At 45.6% G+C, this 20591-nt stretch overlaps 1 protein-coding gene across 1 annotated transcript in view; it reads right to left on the reverse strand.

Annotated features, from left to right (window-relative positions):
• Positions 1-20591, reverse strand: part of LOC141051490 (retinal guanylyl cyclase 2-like) — a 100392-nt gene that overhangs the window by 18579 nt on the left and 61222 nt on the right. Inside the window, exons 12-17 of the mRNA XM_073548412.1 lie at positions 6449-6612; positions 4589-4781; positions 3379-3553; positions 3166-3264; positions 703-797; positions 326-411 (exon numbers count right to left, since the gene is read on the reverse strand). Coding sequence (XP_073404513.1) covers positions 326-411; positions 703-797; positions 3166-3264; positions 3379-3553; positions 4589-4781; positions 6449-6612 — 812 coding nt within the window. The remainder of the gene's footprint in view (positions 1-325; positions 412-702; positions 798-3165; positions 3265-3378; positions 3554-4588; positions 4782-6448; positions 6613-20591) is intronic.

Genomic DNA, 20591 nt, shown 5'->3' on the forward strand with positions numbered 1-20591 from the left:
AGATCTTTCGGCATATTGAGAACAGTCTACCTAAGGTGACCCAAGTCCCTTTTGGGCATTGCTTAGTGCCGCCCTATCCTATATTCGGTACCCAGTGCGGCGCCGCATGTTCCCGACCATTTTACGTCTTTGGTTCTTAAAAAAAATGACTTTTATTATTACGCAGGTTAATTTGAGCAGGGGGTTGGACCAGATGGCCCAGGAGGTCCCTTCCAACTCTACCATTCTAGGATTCTATGATTTGGAAAGCTGCCCCCAAAATCAAGACCCCCAGAACCCAGTGCCAAAATGTCATAGGCACACTTGGTAAAGTATTTATACATACCCTGGATTTACAAATGGCGGTTTCGGTAATGGTTTAGTGAAACCATCTTTTCCTACTAACCAATACGTTTCTTCTATACCTTTGCCCTAAAGAAAAAGAACAAAAAAAAAAAAAAAGAATATTAGAAGCAAATCTACATTTTTCTGATCTCCTGGCTGAACAGTCAGTAGCGGTTATACGTTTCGGAAAGTGGCCATTACTGTAATAACACTGGGTATGGCGCCATCCGGTGGTCACAACTGTAAGGTGCCCAACGTATTCTAATGGCGAGAAGATTGGCGAATGTGGTCATGTAACAGGGTCATACAGAATGAACGGACATTTCTAATTGGCGGCATTACGCAGTGCTGTATACACTGGTCACATCCCAATCTTACCTTTAATTCTGTCTTCCCTCTAACATCTATTTTGTAGTTTTCATTTAGGGTCCGCAGCGTGGCCGCTGTGCTTTGGTTGACGTGGATTCTGTAAGCTGCAAAATGGGCAAATAATGTTACCAAATATTTCCTATAAAAATGGCCGGTGATGTCCGGGTGTGTCCCTTTAACCCCTTCCCGCCACTGGCAATTTTCGTTTTTTTTGTGCTTTCATTTTTCTCTCCCCCTCTTGCAAGAGCCATACTTTTTTTTTTTTTTAATTCTCTCAACATAACCATGTGAGGGCTTGTTTGTTTTTAGGGGACGAGTTGCAGTTTTTATGGACACCATTCGTTTTACACACAAAATGTGCTAAAAACAAGAAAACAAAAATAGAACTGCTGTGAAATGGTGCAATTTACAGTGGTGTGCGAAAGTGTTGGCACCCTTGAAATTGTTCCAGAAAATGAAGTATTTCTCCCAGAATATTACTGCAGTTACACATTTTGTTATACACAGGTTAACCGGTATTGGACATAATTTCACACACAACCCCAAAAATGGTCTGGACAAAATTGGTAACTTAATATTTGGTTGTACGCCCTTTGAAATAAATAACTGCGATCAGTCGCTTCCTATAACCATCCACAAGCTTCTTACTCCTCTCAGCTGGAATGTTGGGCCATTCTTCTTCTGTAAACTGCTCCCGGTCTCTCATATTTGAAGGCGTCTTCTCCCAACAGCAATTTTAAGATCTCTCCACGGTGATCAATGTGATTTAGATCCGGACTCATTGCCGCTTCTTCACAATTCTCCAGCGCTTTGTTTCCATCCATTTCTTGGGTCTTCTTAAAGTATGTTTGAGGTCATTGTCCTGCTGGAAGACCAATAACCGAGGACGCAAACCCAGCTTTCTGACACTGGGCACTGTATTGTCACCAAAAATCCTTTGATAATCTTCAGATTTCATGATGCCTTGCACACAGTCAAGGCACCCAGTGCCAGAGGCTATGAAACAACCCCAAAACATCTTTGAACTTCCACCATAGTTAACAGTAGGTACTGTGTTCTTTTCTTTGTAGGTTTCATTCCATTTTTTGGTAAACAGTAGAATAATGTGTTTTACCAAAAGGCTTTATCATGGTCTCATCTGTCCACAAGACACTTTCCCATAAGGATTTTGGCTTACACTTGTACATTTTGGCAAACTGCAGTCTAGATTTTTTATGTCTCTGTGTCAGAAGTGGTGTTCTACTGGGTCTCCTGCCATAGCATTTCATTACATTCAAATGTCGATGGATAGTTCACACTGACACTAATGGACCCTGAGCCTGCAGGACAGCTTAAATTTCTTTGGAACTTAATTGGGGCTGTGTATTCACCATCTGGACTATCCTGCATTACAACCTTTCATCAGTTTTTCTCTCTCAAGGGAGATAAGCTACAGTGCTTTGTAAACTTCTTGATTATGTTGCGCACTGTGGTCAAAGGAACATCCAGATCTCTGGAGATGGACTTGTAACCTTGAGATTATTGATATTTTTCAACAATTTTGGTTCTAAAGTCCTCAGACAGTTATCTTCTCATCTTTCTGTTCTCCATGCTTAGTGTAGCACGCACAGACACACAATGCAAAGGTTGAGTCAACTTGTCCCATTTTCATATGATTTTCATATTGCCCACACCTGTTACTTGCCACAGGTGAGTTTGAATGAGCATCACATGATTGAAACAAATAATAATAATTACGGTAGTTGTTTGCCACAATTTTGAAAAGGTGCTGACAATTTTAGTCCGAGCTCTGCTAGATCTGAAGCAGAGAAAACCGTGACTTTATCAAAGCTGCTGCACCCAGTAAACCAAGTGATATTTCGTTGGAATCGGGGTCTCAGCCCCTACATCATGCTGCTGTCAGATTACATAACAAAAACCTGCTGATAAATTCCCTTTAAGTCTCTTTTCTTTTTTCTTTGACTTGTGGAATTCGTTGCCAGTTTTTGCACCAAATACCACAAAAAAAGCGAGCATGGTTCGTGAATTTTGCCCAAAGTAAAAAATGGTCTTTTTTTTATAATATGCCTTTTTGCAGATTTTTGCAAGAAGTCATACATTTTAAAAATTTCTGGCACACATAAAATCACTTCGGGGAGAGGGGGCACAGAAATACATTTGCAGAAAAGTTTTGCGACTTTTTGAAAAGTCACAAATAATGGATCGAGCAAAAACATCAGGAAACCCTATAACTCTGCCCAAAGTGGCGAACTAAGAAAGAAACAGGTGAACGCTTAAAAAAAGACTGAAATTAAAGGAAAAATAAAGCGCAAATTAAAAACACCAAAAACTAGAGAGGAAAAAAGGCACAAATACTAAAACAAATTGTCCCCTCTATGTTTGGTTCTTCAAGGGGATTTTAAAAACAAAACATTCTTTTCCATTGATCCGTTGTGAGTTTTTCACGTTTCACTTCCACACCCAATGACTTACGCAGTCCTGTAGATTCCATCCGTGACGCCGTGTTCACAGTGTCTCCGAATAGACAGTAACGCGGCATGGTGAGGCCAACGACTCCGGCTACACAAGGCCCTGGGTGGGAGGACAAAGGCAGAACAATTATACTTGATTTCCCTCTGCTTGTCTGGATCCACTTTTCCGATTTCCAGTAGTCACTATGATGTGAGACTGAAGAGAACGTCCTACCTGAGTGTAAACCTATCCGGATCCTGACCGGAATGTCTGGCATGTGTCTCATCTGGAAGCTGCCCACAGAGCTGAGGATATCCAGAGACATGTTGGCTATTTCGGCGGCGTGCTTGTTTCCATTCCGCTTTGGAAGCCCCGAGGCCACCATGTAGGCATCACCGATGGTCTCCACCTGCAATGAGATGTAACTTACGTAAATAGGGGGACAAGATCAGTTTGATTGCTAGGTTGCCAATTACTAGGCTCTCACCATTCCCAAGAAACTTGAAGTCACCAAGCGTCAGTCTCTTAAAAAAAATGAGGGAAGTGGAGGCGTGCATTCTGGACCTATGCTACACTCAGATGGGACTCAGCAGAGCCCCATCCTTGGAATCATTGGTGGTTCCAGTTGTGAAACCCCTAGCGATCAAGAAATGATCCCTATAGAGGATAACATATACTTGTTATGACTCCTTTAATTAAACTACACTTGCCAACTTTTTTTAAATGACCCACAGGAGAAGATGGATTGAGTTACCCATAACCACACCTACTTCTCAGGCCATGCCCCTGCATGCATATTCTATGTTTCATTAATCCCCCCACCCCACCCAAATTTTGATTCCAACCCTGGTGTCCTGTCTAATGATGGAGCAACCCAAATTCACAGACCAGAAACCACAAATGCTGCTTTCTAAGGAGGCTTTGGTGGTGCCTTGGAGATTTTTCAACACTTTTGGGAACTATGAGGACTCCTTTTTTTCAGGAAACCCCTGAATGTCCTGAGACAATTGGTGAGTATTAGAGAAGAACAAACTGATACATACTTATACGGCTAATGTGAAATTAATTTCAGATTCTTGTGAATTAGAAATGTTTGGAATTCAATTTGCAGCAATCTGGTAAAATAGTGTCTGGCTGGGAAGGGGCTAAAATAATAAAATATATCATAGTCACTCCACCGCTGCCCTCACACTGGTCTTTGGTTCTTCTCTTTAGGTGTTGAGGCCACCAATTGGCCTCATAGGCCATGACGTCTCATGTGACCATTGACGCCGGTAACTGATCTCATTCGGTCATGTGAGAGGTGAACCCAACATTTTGAAAATTTGTTTTGGGCCCCTGGTTGATGAACAGAATTTAAAAAAAAAAAATTCTAGAAATTCGGGACAATGGAGATCCATGCTTCCGCTATGCCATGCAAGATTATAGAAAGCCCCTTACTTACCTTATATACATCGTGATTTCCCAGAACGGCGTCAAATAAAGAATAAAGGTCGTTCAAAAGGTCGACCACCTCGATGGGTTCACTAAGGGCCGAGATGGTGGTAAATCCGACGATGTCGCTGAAGTAGATCGTAACCTGATCAAAATATTCTGGCTCAACCGTGGCGCCGGTTTTAAGAGCTTCAGCAACAGACCTGAAAGACATAAATGGAAAGGTGAGCGGGAAGATACCAGGGGTGTTAGAGGGAAACTTGTAGTATTTCTAATTTTCACCCAGTAAATGCCCCTTTAAGGTCAATCAATGGCACTTACTATATGTGATGATAATTACATAAAGTTCTGAAACTTTCTAATATCTAAAGTTTCAGCTTATTGTCAGTGAATAACAATACTCTTTACTACCATGGCCCGTGTGAAATTTTCGCACATTGCTCGTCGGGGCGCAGGTAATTTCAGAAAAAGAAAGCTGGTCAAATGTAAATGTATTTCATGAGCTGATGAACACAGACAGGTATTTATATATGTAGACTGGTAATATAATAAATTGGTTTGATAGGTAGAGGCCAATAAATGTCTTCCGGTTCAGGCGCCACCTGCAGGTCACTGTGTCTTTCTGCAGGTTTATGAAAATGAAGGTTTAAACTGTATTTAGTGATAGAATCGTGGATGTGTGGTTTGTTTGGCTCTTTTCTTGCTGAAGGGGGCAAGTTTACATTTCGAATGGTGTATTGTGTGTGTGTGCAGTATGAACGGGGATACAAAGGAATCACCGAAAAACTGTGTTTAGAAATAATAGAATAGATTGCACCCAGAGACTCAAAACAAGTAAGGATCTGTCCCATACAGTCCTCATTCCCAGACAATCCTCTAATTTCAGAATCATGCAATGTAACAAGGATGTAGATTTGTGCTGAAGTCTGAAGATCATGGAGGATATTCCATAAAGGGGTGGGTCCTTTGCTCTGCCCCCCCCCGCAGGCAGATTTGTCATGAAAGGCATTGTGACTTCAGAGGCGTACTTTGTGTCGAAAGTTCTGGTACAGAATGAATATGGAGGAAGAAGACGATGCCTTGGAGAAGAGAAGTAGAGACCCGGAGGGACCTGCAGAGAGGACCAGAGGGGGTGGGGCTGCGGAGGCGGGAAAGGAGAGCAGGAGGCGGGAAAGGAGAGCAGGAGGTGGGAAAGGAGAGCAGGAGGCGGGAAAGGAGAGCAGGAGGCGGGAAAGGAGAGCAGGAGGTGGGAAAGGAGAGCAGGAGGCGGGAAAGGAGAGCAGGAGGCGGGAAAGGAGAGCAGGAGGTGGGAAAGGAGAGCAGGAGGCGGGAAAGGAGAGCAGGAGGTGGGAAAGGAGAGCAGGAGGCGGGAAAGGAGAGCAGGAGGTGGGAAAGGAGAGCAGTGACTTTATTTTTTTCATCCCAGGTCTCGAGAGATCCCAGAAAGCAATTAGACACCTTAGATTTGCACTGAATAAAGTTGATTGCAATCAAACTTCCTGCCTGAATTCGAGTGAATCTTGAATTTCATCAGATTTGCTCATCACTATAGACAATGTAACAAACCTCCAGCGCTGATAAGAATTCGAACAGGAGAGGTTTTCAGCCTCAAGATGTAAAAAAAAAAAAAAATTGTCCCATTCACAGAAAGCAAGAAGAGATCTAACATTTATCACCTATCCAGTCGCTCCTGTTACCCTACAGCAAAGGGGCCCCTTATTTCTAAGGGCCCTAGAGCTGCTTTATGGTCTGCCTCTATGATATCTATGCCTAAGGTCACGTACTTTGCCCCTCTTTATTAGCTCGCAGAGGGAGGGGGCAACTAATCGACATCCCTTCCAGGTGTAGCAATGGCGCGACGTCTACTCACGGAGGCAGCATTTGTGAGAGAAGTTTTTCCGTTTTCTGTTTTTCCACCTCCAGCTCTTCCGTTCTCTCTCGGATCAAATCTTCTAAGTTGCTGGAGTATTGCTCCAGCATCCTCAGCATGGAGTCTATGATGTTGGTTTTCTTCCCTTTGTTGATGGTCTTAAACTGAAATAAAATAAAAAATGTCAGACCTTCATTGCAGAATAAGGATTATCCCGCCACATAGTGCATCCTATAGTGCACACACTGCATCCAACTGGTACAACTCTGAAGCCCCGTCCACATTTTAGACTAATAAATGGCATTGATACATTTATAAATACGATGTTTCAATGTCACAATGATGCCAAAAATAATAAAACTCAGTAAATCTTCATAAGATGAGAAATAACGGAGAGAAAGGAGACTGTGTTTCCATTACAGAAAAGTTGGGGAAGGGTTCTGATGAAGCAAGCTGCCTCCCAGCCAGAGATTATAATAATTTTTGCACATTTTTTGTTATTAAACATACCCGTATTTTTGTGGACTGTTCTAAATAAGCTGACAGATGTATACATGAGACATAACACTATTTCTGGCAATTATATGATTTGTATCCTGCACTTTTCACCAGTTTTCCCTCTGCATGCTCTATCTCTAATTTTAAGTTGTCTCTGAGCTAGTGGGTGCAGACTAGCCGCTATGATGTTTTCCAAGCACAGCACACTCAGAAATGAGGGTTTCCTGCTCTTCTGTCTTTTTCTAGCACAGGTTCAGTAGCAGCAGCAGCAGCAGTAGCAGCATGAAGGGTATTCTACAGCAGTAGTGAACAGTGTAGCTGTGAATCCAGCACCTGAACAGTGTAGCTGTGAATCCAGCACCTGGGTGAGATAAATATATACTAGAAAGCAGGAGAAACAAATATAAATACATCTAATTAAAAAAATAAATATTATACAGCAGTACACAACAGCATAGATGAAAATTCAGCTCTGGGGTGATATAAATATATACTAAGGCTGTGTGCCCATGTTCAGGACTTTTTGCGTTTTTGCTGCGTTTTTCCACTGCAAAAACGCTTTAAAAACGCATACATTAAGCATCCCATTATTAGAATGCATTCAGCAATTTTTGTGCCCATGATGTGTCTTTTTCCGAAAAAAAAAAAAAACACATCGCGGAAAAAAACGCGGCATGTTCATTAAACTTGCAGAAAATCTGCACATTTGCCACTATATCATTGTATTAGGAGGCTCAGGAAAAAAACACGAAAAATCCGCACAAAAACACGCGAGAAACGTGGTAAAAACTTGAAAAAAATGTGGATTTCCTGCCTTAAAGGCCACAGCAACATGAAGCACAATATACTACTGTAGTGCTGAGCAGCATAGCTGTGAATCGAGCAATGGGGTAAGAAGAACACCTATCAGGCAGCAGCATCAGCATGAAGCACAATATACAGTAATACTGAGCAGACTAGCTGTGAAACCTTTTCTGGCATGAGATAAAGCACTTACTGGAAAGCAGCATTGAAGACAATATATAGCAGTACTGTGAACGTAGCTCTGGGGTGGAATAAAACACTTCCTAGAAAGCAATACTGAGGAAATTATACAGCAGTACTGAGCAGTGTAGTTGTGAATCCAGCTCTGGGGTTGGATGAAACACTTACTATAGAGCAGTATTGGGGACATTATAAAGCAGTATTGTGAATAGAGCGTTGGGATCATATAAAACACCAACTAAAAAGCAACAATGAGGACATCAAAGATCAGTATTGAGAAATGTAGATGTGAATTCAGCCTCCTCCCACATCCATAGATAGACAATAAATAACTGTAATCTGTTGTATCTCAAGTAAATCAATCTTGTGGATGGATTTTAGCAATTTTTGAATTGAAGTGAATTATAAGATCATCAGGCGGGAAGGAGAGAAGTGGCTCCAAAAGGGAAAAAGAAGCAGATGTCACTGATACGATATATTACAAAGTGTCTTATGTTCCCTTGTATTATTGATTTATGCAAAACAACACATCATTTATGTGTCTTGGTATCTATATCTTCTAATATTTTATTATCATGTAACTGTTGCAGAGACAAGATATACAGTTAAATAATGCAGACTGACGCCGGAACCGAATCTCTCCCCTGCGTAGTCCAATTTTCATACATTGCATTGCAGTACCACCTTAAGACCAACAGATGGCGATACAAATCTAATTTACCGCCATCCTGACAACTCAGATCTGATTTGCTTAGTGTTTAAATTTATGATAGATGAGGATCTAAATTAGTGGATTCAGTGATAACTGCCCCTCTCCTATTACAGAACTATACAAAATACAGAGCCGAATCACTTCTGCATTGTCTTGTACAGTAATGTACATGATGTAAAAGTTTGGGCACCCCTCGTCAAAATTACTGTTATTGTTTACAGTTAAGCAAGTTGAAGATGAAATGATCTCTAAAAGGCATAAAGTTACAGATGGCACATTTCCTTTATATTTTAGGCAAAAAAATATATATATTTTCATCTTTTACATTTTAAAAATTGCAAAACGTAAAATGGGCCGATGCAAAAGTTTGGGCACCCTGCATGGTTAGCATCTAGTAGCGCCCCCTCGTGAAAGTATCACAGCTTGTAAACACCTTTTGTAGCCAGACAGGAGTCTTTCAATTCTTGTTTGAGGGATTTTTCTCCATTCCTCCTTGGAGAATTCCTCCAGTTCTGTGAGATTCCTGGGTCGTCTTCCATCCTCTGCTATTCTGAGGTCTAGACACAGATTTTCAATGATGTTCAGATCGAGGGACTGTGTGAGGGTCATTGTAAAACTTTCAGCTTGAGCCTTTTGAGGTCTTCTATTGTGAATTGTGATGTGTGTTTAGGCTCATTACCTATTTGTAGAAGCCATCCTCGTCCTCTTTTCACCTTCAGCTTTTTACAGATGGTGTTATGCTTGTGTAAGGGGACGCCTGAACTGTAGTCGTGACCAGAGACACTGAAGCATCTGTGTCCTGACCTTCCCTCACAGAAAACTGTATTCCACTTCTCAGCGTACCAGTATCTCCAGGTTCAAGTCCCCCTGAGCACTTTTCAGGCAACGACGGCCCCTCTTCCATGCGACCCCCAGTAATGGAGACACAGTTCAGGATATCTTGAACATTCTTTTTTACTTAGCACTTCACACGTTACATCCACAGTTGGTACATCATGGAATTCACTTGTCTCTTCATCTATCCCTGCTCTGCTGACGCTTCTGTGCAGCACATGTCCGAACCGGACCATCTTAGACTGCTCCCCGGATCTTTCCTCGCCTAACCTCGCCATGATGACAATTCCTTCTGCCTGTTTCGCCCCAGACACAAAATCATCCGCCACCCAGTTTGGATGCCTCTGGAAAAGCATCTGGCCCGTCTGTATCGTTCCGTCGAAGTCCAACTTCCTTCAGTTCCTCACTCCAACCGTCTCCCACCCTAAAGAAGACCACCCAGGCTATAAGTCGCCACATCTTCCTACTCCTGTACTGGCCCACTGCATTGATGCCCAGTGGCCGTGGATAACGTGGGCTGCAGCTGCTAAACATTGTGTGGCTGCCGTGCTGTCCTGGGCCTATAGCCCATGTGGACACTTCAGGCACCCTGGCCCCGTCTGACTAACTTCCCTTCTCCTCTAGCCTTAACTCCCGGAAGCCCCTCCTATCCTCCTATTATATTAACCCTACACTAAACCTATCTCTGACTACAAATAGTGTGTGCTAGGATGCCCCCATCTAGTAGCCATTCTCAAGCATTACACTTGCCCTATACTTATATTGTGCAAAGCAATGAGCATATAACATTAATGGTAATACATTTAAGATGTAGCAGTACCAATTGCGTATACAATGGTAATACACCAGAAGTGTAGCAGTACCACAAAATAACATATTTACATACAACGAGCAACAACATTTCTCGGTCCCCTTACATTTGCATCAAGAATTTGTGGAAATTTCATTGAATCTATTCTTCCTTCTACCCATGAAATGTTCCCCGTACTATTGGCTGCAACACAAACCCAAAGCATGATTGATCTTCCACCATGCTTAAAGGGAACCTGTCACCAGTGTTGGCCGATATAAGTTACGGCCATCACCTTTCAGGGCTGATATACAGCATTCTGTAATGCTGTATATCTGCCACCAACCCGACCTTTAAGAGAAGAAAAATATCTTTTATTACACTCACCTGCAGGGCGGTCCGCTCCGAGGAGTGTCGCAGGTCTTGGTCCGGCGCCGCCCATCATCTTGCAATGCCGCTCTCCTGCTTGCTTATTGTGGATGACACATCCCTGCGTCATCCACACAGACTCCTCGACACTGCGCTCCTCCGCAGGTGTACTACTCTGTCAAAGAGGTCCAGCACCTGCCTACTACAGTTCTTTGCTCTGTACGCAACAGGGCAAAGAAGTACGCTTGCGCAGGAGCGCGGTGCCGAGGAGACTGTGTGGATGATGTAGGGACATGTCATCCACATGAAGCAAGCAGGAAGGCGGCATCACATGAAGATGGTAGGCATCGGACCAAGAAGAGTGAGACCCCTCGGACTGGGCCGGCTCGCAGTTATAAAAAAGTTATTTTTCTTCTCTTACAGGTTGGGTTTGGGGCAGATATACAGCATTATAGAAAGCTGTATATCAGCCCTGAAAGGTGTTGGCTGTAACTTATATCTGCCAAAACTGGTGGCAGATTCCCTTTAAAGGTTGGCGAGATGTTCTTTTTGTGAAATTCTGTGGGGGGGTTTTCTGCACACATACCATTGATCACTGTGGCCAAAGAGTTATATTTTAATCTCATCCACAGGATATGTTTTCAAACTGCATCAGGCTAGTTTAGATATTCTGTTGCATAGTTCTGATACTGAAATTTATAGTAATGACGCAGGGGAGGTTTTCTTCTGATGACTCTTCCATGAAGGCCATATTTGTACAGGTGTATCTGAACAGTAGAACAATATACCACAACACCAGAGTCTGATAAATCTTTCTGAAGGTCTTTTGCAGTTGAGTGGGGGTTATGATTTGCCTCTCTAGCAATCCTACAAGCAGCTCTTTCTGAAATTTTGCTTGGTCGTCTACATCATATCTTGACCTCTGTTGTTCTTGCTAACTGCCATATCTTAATCACATTCTAAATGTAACGTCCGTCTGTTGCGAGTCTGAGCTGCAAGTAGGACAACACCCCGAGAAACCCTGAGACCCTTTACCCCCCATACAGGGATCTGGAATTACAGCGGAGCCAAAGGGGTAGCTGCCTATGAGAGCAGCGGATTGGAGCAGGACGGTCGCCAGGAAGGGACTAATAAACAGGACCGAAAGCGTAGTCAGGAGTCAAAGTCAAAAACCGGACGAGCAGCGGAGGTACAAAATCAGCAGGCTGTAGAAGGGTCAAAACTCCAGGCTAAGGTCAGAGTCAAAATAGTAATTAAACACTAGATCACTGGGGAAACCAAGACTATATCTGGCGGCCTGCAGGACAGGCTCCAAAGTATTTGAAGGACACAGCTACCTCTCACAGGCTCACAGCCTGATGACCTAATCTGGACCGCCCCCAGAACCAGGCCAGATGGGGATACACGACCGGCACCAACCACTTCACCTTTGACAGACGAGCGAAGCCTGTGCCCACCAGACGCCTGCACAGGGACCCCTTCTCTGTCACCACCATCACCCACAGGAGAAACACGGCGATTCCCAATGACAGAGGCATGCGTCAAAGGAGCGGGACCATATGAGGATATAGCCCTCCTATCACCGGCACCACCAGTTGAAGGAGTCCGGCACCTCCCAGCGGCCGAGGCAGGAGCACCAGCCACTGATTCCAACGGCCTCCCAGCGGCCGAGGCAGGAGCACCAGCCACCAAGTCCAATGGCAACGTGACAGTCCGGCGCCTCCCAGCAGCCGAGGCAGGAGCACCAGCCACCGAGTCCAACGGACTCCCAGCGGCCGAGGCAGGAGCACCAGCCAGCGAGTCCGACGGCGACGTGACACTAAACTGAGGAAAGGACAACTTGAAAACGCTTTGCTATCTTCTTATAACCTTCTCCTGTTTTGTGGGTGTTATCATTTTCAGAGACCGAGGCAGCTGCTTAGGGTATGTGCACACGGTGCGGATTCTTCTGCAGTTCTGCAGCAGATTTGGCCCTGAAGAACTGCAGCAGAACTGCAAGTGATGTACAGTACCATTTAAGGCTATGTAAAACAAAAAACGCTGTGCACATGCTGTGGATTTTTCCACGCAGATTTGGTGCGGATTTAAAACTGCAGCATGTCACTTCTTTTGTGCAGTTCTGCAGCAGTTTTATACCTGCTCCATTATAGAAATCCGCAGGTGTAAAACTGCACGGTAAAACCGCACAAAAACAGCAGTAAATCTGCACTAAATCCGCAGGTAAAACGCAGGTCATTTTACCTGCGGATTTAGCAAAATCTGCTCGGAAAATTCCACAGCAGAATCTGAAACGTGTGCACACACCCTAAGAAGAACAGAACCCATGTCTGCTGTTTTTTGGCACAAGGTTATTGGAGGATAGGTGTCATAAAAAACATTAAGATCCATAACACAGCTCCAGTGATGCAGCATTCACCCCCCCCCCTCTCTCTCACACAGAATCGCAGTAGGAGAAAGAACTTACAATCTACAACCCTCCCTGAAGTAGAATTACACAGCTGACATATGGGAAGTGAAGACATTAGTGGTAGCTAAGAAGTGAAAAAACTAATTAAGACTCCCTAAAGAGTACAGGTAATTAAACAGGAAAGATCTTTTCTGAGGTAAATATAACAAAAGACGTGTGTACACATTGATGGAGAAGTTTAGAAATCTTCATTGTCTGCAGGAAACAAATCCTGAGTTGAAAGGAAACTGTACATCTGCAACTAGCCATTTGGGAACCGGTGGAAAGTTATCAATATTGGGGTTTTTATAGACCCGATATAAGTGGGACATATATTTTCAACTTCAGGACTTATCGAGAAAGAATATGCATATTTTTTAATAACTGTTACACATGCCTATAAGCCCCAAATTAATAGTGGCCAGATTGCTGACAGCAGTCATGCCGTGTTTTCTATCTATGAAAACGTAAAATTCCAATAAAAAATATGACGGCGATATCGAATTCCTGTGATCGTCAGGAGTAGAGTTGAGCGAAACGGGTCGAACAATTTCAAAAGTCGCCGACTTTTGGCAAAGTCGGGTTTCATGAAACGAAACCCGACCCTAGGATGAGGTCGGCCATGAGGTCGGCGACTTACGCGCCAAAGTCGCGTTTCAAAAGTTTGTTTAGCGCTCTTTTTCAGCCAATCAGGATCCACGGACACTGTGGGCAACGTGGTGACATAGGCAGGGGTCACCACCATCTTTCAGAAGGGCATGCAAGTGATTGGCTTGCTTTGGTGGGCGTCACAGGGGTTATAAAAGGGCGTGCACGCCGACCGCCATCTTACTTCTGCCGATCTTAGCATAGGGAGAGGTTGCTGATTCTGTAGGGAGAGCATTAGGCAGGGAAGAAGACAATAAAACTGCTTCTGCTGCTAGCGATTTTGCCTGTGCAACACACCACTCACTGTGTGTGCAGTGCAAGGGGAGGCTATATTGTGGTGGATCAGCGGTGTTGGTTGTTAGGCTGCCTTCTAAGGCTTCCTGACAGCTGCATTGCTGTTTACCCACTGCTCTGCAAACTGCTTTTTTAAAAGCAATCCCAATTTTTTTTTTTGTCCTGCTAAGGTACTGAGCGTGCATTTATTCACACCATACAGCGGTGTACGCTCCTCACACAGTACCGTGTAACGGCTGTTATCACAGCCACAGTGAAGCTATCTGTGTGTCACTGTGGAAGGATAAGTCGAGGACTTGTTCCGTTCTTACAGACCTACACTCTAGGGAGATTCCTATTCTGCCCAATTCTACAATTCACTTTTTTCACACCTGTGCCATCGAGCCTGTGACATAGCGCTGTGATATTCAGTGGGCCTCACACAATCCAAAAGTGTCCAGTGTCCACAAGTGTCTGCAGAAATTCAAAATCTCCCTTATCCTGTAGTCACTTTTTTCACACCTGTGCCCTCGAGCCTGTGACATAGCGCTCTGATATTCAGTGGGCCTCACACAATCCAAAAGTGTCCAGTGTTCAAAAGTGTCTGCAGAAATTCAAAATCTCCCTTATCCTGTAGTCACTTTTTTCACACCTGCTGCATCGAGCCTGTGACATAGCGCTCTGATATTCAGTGGGCCTCACACAATCCAAGTGTCCAGTGTCCACAAGTGTCTGCAGAAATTCAAAATCTCCCTTATCCTGTAGTCACTTTTTTCACACCTGCTGCATCGAGCCTGTGACATAGCGCTCTGATATTCATTGGGCCTCACACAATCCAAGTGTCCAGTGTCTGCAGAAATTCAAAATCTCCCTTATCCTGTAGTCACTTTTTTCACACCTGTGCCATCGAGCCTGTGACATAGCGCTCTGATATTCAGTGGGCCTCACACAATCCAAAAGTGTCCAGTGTCCACAAGTGTCTGCAGAAATTCAAAATCTCCCTTATCCTGTAGTCACTTTTTTCACACCTGTGCCATCGAGCCTGTGACATAGCGCTCTGATATTCAGTGGGCCTCACACAATCCAAGTGTCCAGTGTTCACAAGTGTCTGCAGAAATTCAAAATCTCCCTTATCCTGTCGTCACTTTTTTCACACCTGTGCCATCGAGCCTGTGACATAGCGCTGTGATATTCAGTGGGCCTCACACAATCCAAGTGTCCAGTGTCCACAAGTGTCTGCAGAAATTCAAAATCTCCCTTATCCTGTAGTCACTTTTTTCACACCTGCTGCATCGAGCCTGTGACATAGCGCATTGATATTCAGTGGGCCTCACACAATCCAAGTGTCCAGTGTCCACAAGTGTCTGCAGAAATTCAAAATCTCCCTTATCCTGTAGTCACTTTTTTCACACCTGTGCCATCGAGCCTGTGACATAGCGCTGTGATATTCAGTGGGCCTCACACAATCCAAGTGTCCAGTGTCCACAAGTGTCTGCAGAAAATCTAAATCTCCCCTGTCCTATAGACACCTTGTACCTTGTTTTACATTACTATATAGTTTGTAGGATTTTGTCTACATTTCTACCAAAAATGAGGAAGGCTGGTGGAAGAGGCCGTGGAATTGGGCGGGGGTTGGCAGCTGGTAATGATGGTGTTGGTGGTGGATCTGATGGTAGTGGCAAAAGCAAAATAGGACCGAATGCAGGAGGTGTTGAGCCTGCGTCATCATCTGGCTCCATAAGGCTTCGAAGGCTTAGTTTCTAGGAGTTGGCAAACCGCTTTTAACACCAGAGCATCAGGAAAAAGTTTTGTCTTACATTGCTGACTCAGCCTCCAGCTCTATCGCCTCCTCTTCTTCAGTTGTAAAAAGTAAAAGCAATGAGTCGTCATTGGAGGCTCATGTTCATGAACCACACCTTTCCTTGTGTCCTTCACCCCAACCAAGATTGAAGGATGACGCAGGCCATACTACTGATTACTCCATGGAGCTGTTTTCACATACCATGCCTGGATTATCAAGTGAAATGGTGAATTACCCAGGCCAAGATGAATCTGACATGGAGTGCACTGATGCACAGCCACTGATAGATGATTCTGCTGGTACATTCACTCAGAGCACTACATTGTCCTCGCAGTGTACAGAGCCAGATTCTGACCCTGATGAGACTCAGGTGCCCCTTCCCGCACACTATACCACCATACACGGTGACACAGAGGAAGGTGCACATGACATTGAAGAGGAGGTGATGGATGACCAAGTTGTTGACCCAGATAGGCATCCATTGGGGGAAGAGGGTGCTGCTTCCAATAGCTCAGATGAGGAGCATCCACAGCAGACATCAACATCGCAAGAGCTGTTATCTGGCAGGCCCGGAGCACTCCAAAGACAGGTTCCAAAAATCAAAAGAGTTGCTGGACAGCTTGTCCAGAGGGTCAAAACATCTCAGCGTGCTAGGCCGCAAAATGTCTGCCAAAGTAGGAAGAGTGCAGTGTGGCACTTTTTTGAACAAAATCCTCATGATCAGGCCAAGGTTATCTGTAAGAAGTGCGCAAAGACCTTTAGCCGAGGGAAAAATCTGAAAAATTTGAATACCAGTTGCATGCTTAGACATTTAACCAGCATGCACTTGCAAGCGTGGACACAACACCAAACCTCAAGTGCCACATGTGAAACTGATCACAAAGAAGGTAGTCAGCAACACTACATTGTTTCCCCCACTGTAAGCCCACCGGTTAGCACAGCAGCAAATGATGAGGTGTCGTTGCAAGGCCACAGCAGTCAGGGAATCCCACTGTTATATCAACGAAATACTGAATCTAGGCCATCAGAAAGAACACCAACTCCATCACCATCTTCAACCCTCTCTCAGTCCGCCCTGTCCACCGCTACTTCCACCATATGCAGCTCTCAAGTCCAGCTCACCCTCCCAGACACTATGAGTAGGTCAAGAAAGTACTCAGTCTCTCATCCGCGTACACTGGGTTTGAACGCCCACATTGCCAAACTAATCTCGTTTGAGATGATGCCCTTTCGGTTGGTGGAAAGCGCAGCTTTCCGCGAACTCATGGCCTATGCAGTACCACGCTATGACCTACCCAGTCGCCACTTCTTCTCTCGCAAAGCCATCCCAGCCCTCCACCATCATGTGAAAGACCGCATTGTCCATGCACTCAAGCAGTCAGTGAGTGGAAAGGTGCACCTCACAATTGATGCATGGTCCAGTCAGCATGGCCAGGGCCGTTACGTGTCCATCACTGCGCACTGGGTTAATGTGGTGGATGCAGGGTCCACAGGGGACAGTGGTGGTGGGACAGTGCTGCCTAGCCCACGGTATAGGAAACAGTTGGCTGTAGGCGTTCGACCCTCCTCCTCCTCCTCCTCCTCCAGAAGCGAAAGCTCGTCCACAGAGCGCAGTCGTACGAGCACTCCATCTGCAGCTGCCACTGTTGCACACGAGGTGTCCCCCTATCGAGCAGCTAGTGGAAAGCGTCAGCAGGCTGTGTTGCAGATGATGTGTTTGGGCGACAGACACACCGCCGAGGTGCTGGCCGAGTACTTGAAGCGACAAACTGAGTCATGGCTGGGCAGTGTACATCTTGAGGCAGGCAAGGTAGTTAGTGATAACGGCCGTAATTTTGTGGCAGCCATAGCCCTTTCAAAACTCAGCCATATACCTTGCTTGGCTCACACCTTGAACCTGGTGGTGCAGTGCTTCCTCAAAAATTATCCGGAGTTAACAGCCCTGCTCCATAAGGTGCGAAGACTGTGCGCGCACATCCGCCGGTCACCTGTACACTCCGTTCGTATGCAGAAGCTGCAGCGATTGCTCCACCTTCCCAACCACCGCCTCATTATCGACATTGCAACAAGGTGGAACTCCACCCTGCACATGGTGGAGCGGCTGTGCGAGCAGAGGCAGGCCATAATGCATTTGTGGGAGGATACACGGCCAGGCACTTTGAGAGCAGACATGGAGTTGACAGGTGTGCAGTGGTCGAAGCTGAAAGACCTCTGTAAAGTCCTTCAGTGTTTTGAGGAATGCACACGGCTGGTAAGCGCAGACGACGCCATCCTAAGCATGAGCATCCCACTTATGCGTCTGCTCATTCAAACTTTGACGCACCTTAAGGAGCAGGCGTCTGCAGCCAATGTTGATGAGGAGGAAGAGGAGGAGGGAATCCTTGATGACATTCAGCCATTGTCTGCTCAGGGACCTCTCCTGGACGAGTTGGAGGAAGAAGAGGAGGAGGAGGATGATGATGGGGATGATTACTTAGGGGAGGAGGATGCATCTCGTGGGGCAAGTGAAAATGTTGGCGTGGCAAGGTCTGGTACAGGGTTTGTGCGTGACTGGAGGGATGTGGATTTGCCAGAAAGTGCTCCTCCAACCAGCACTCGCAGTGCATCATTGACACCGGGAACATTGGCCCACATGTCAGATTATGCCTTGCGGATCCTAAAAAGGGACCCCCGCATTGCCAAAATGATGAACGATGACGACTACTGGTTGGCCAGCATCCTGGATCCATGCTATAAAGGCAAATTACAAAACATCATGCCACAGGAGAACCTTGACCTAATATTGGCTAATAAACAAGCAACTCTGGTAAATCGGTTGCTTGAGCCATTCCCAGCACACAGCAGCGGTGATGGTTCTCACACGAGCCGTACGGGCCGGGGGCAGCTTGGCAGAGGTGTTCATGGTGCATACAGCAGAAGTGGCGTTGGAGACAGGGGTTTCATGACAATGTTGTGGACTGATTTTTCAAGTACCGCTCGCACAACTAGTAATACAGCATCGATGGAAAGTGACAGGAGACAGCAGTTGTCAACTATGGTTACAAACTTCTTTTCCTCCCATATCGATGTTCTTCCACACAGGTCATTCCCCTTTGACTATTGGGCCGCTAAACTGGACACCTGGCCTGAATTGGCCCAATATGCCTTACAGGAGCTCGCTTGCCCAGCTGCAAGTGTGCTATCGGAAAGAGTCTTCAGTGCAGCTGGATCAATCCTGACAGAAAAAAGGACCCGTCTGTCAACCCAAAATGTGGATGATCTAACCTTCATTAAAATGAACCACGCATGGGTTTCCAAGGATTTTGTCCCACCTTCCCCTGATGACACATAGAGTGACAGAAAAATGGCTTGCTTTGGTCCACCTCTTCCTGGGACTTGACCTATTTCGCCTTTTGTATCAGCTGAATGACCAACATCAACATATGCCACTTTCTAAAACTCCCTAACTGTGCTGCCTCCCCCCCCATGGCCGGGGTCACCACCTAGCGCACGACACCATGTGAGTGCCGTTGCCCTGGACAGGTGGGTAGGCCGACTCTTGGGCACGGGCACTGGCACAGGGTCCCTCATAGTGCAATCAAGTGTCTCTGACGGTGGTGGTGCACACCCGCCGTCAGACACACCGCCGTACTATGAGGGGCCCAGTGCCAGTACCGACGCCCATGAGTGGGCCCCCCTTGCTTGGGCAGGGCCCCAGCATTTGCAATCTTTACCTCTCCCTGCTCCTCCGCTGTGTAGTCTGGGCCGTCAAATCCATACTGAGCCTGCCTCCTGATGTATAGACATATCTTTTGAATGTGTACGCTATCCATACATGTTATCCGGGGATACGGTACCCTTTCTCACCTTTGTGCAATCACGTGCAAGCCATACTGGGCCTAACACCGTCTGAGCCTGCCTCCTGATGTATAGACATATCTTTTGAATGTGTACGCTATCCATACATGTTATCCGGGGATACGGTACCCTTTCTCACCTTTGTGCAATCACGTGTAATCCATACTGGGCGTGAGAACGGCTGGCGAGCTGATAAGCAAGCTACAGCACCTGTGGTTTGCACACGTAAGTTTTTCATTTTTTTAGGAATGAGGGTTAGGCCTAATTCCGGAACTGCGGTTGACCTGCACTTACTGGGAAATCATCGTTCGCGAGTAATAATTGTAATCAGTGATCCCCATCACTAACGTTGTTCAGCGGGTTATCTGCACCTGTAAGCGACAAACGCTGGCCTTTTCAGTGTAGCGCACATGCAGCCATGGACATGTAAGGGCATGACACACCAGTTATTGGCCAATCTCATGTGCCAGAGCCTCACGTGTCCCTCTAGTAAGCCGGACTCGGACCGCGGGGCATGACGGAGTCTCGTTCGTTAACGGAATTAAGCTTGCAATGTGTGCATCTGTTCTGTAGCTGGCATGGTTGAGGTTGCCCGTGTTGAGTCAAATTACGCCGTAGGCTCCACTCCTGGTGGTGCCCTTCTGGACATTCCTTTAAGGTTCAGCTTTGCAACCATACTGCCCACGTAAAACAAACACTTTGCCTTCATGAACGCTGTTTGGAGGGTCATGACTCGTGTAAATAACGCCGCCCAATCAGTTAACCTGCTAGAGAGATCGTTCGTTGCTCCAAAGCATGACATCACACTCCCTAGGAGGAAGGTAATGCCACTGTGGCGACCGTACTCCTGGGGGCGACACAAGTGCACTGATGCCCAGCCACTGCTCGATGAATCTGCTGGTACATTGACCCAGACCACTACACTCCCCTCGCACGCTACCCGGCCTGAAT

The sequence above is a fragment of the Dendrobates tinctorius genome, unplaced genomic scaffold (genome assembly GCF_039654945.1).
Source record: "Dendrobates tinctorius isolate UK_male_01 unplaced genomic scaffold, ASM3965494v1 ptg000157l, whole genome shotgun sequence".
Classification (NCBI taxonomy): Eukaryota; Metazoa; Chordata; class Amphibia; order Anura; family Dendrobatidae; genus Dendrobates; species Dendrobates tinctorius.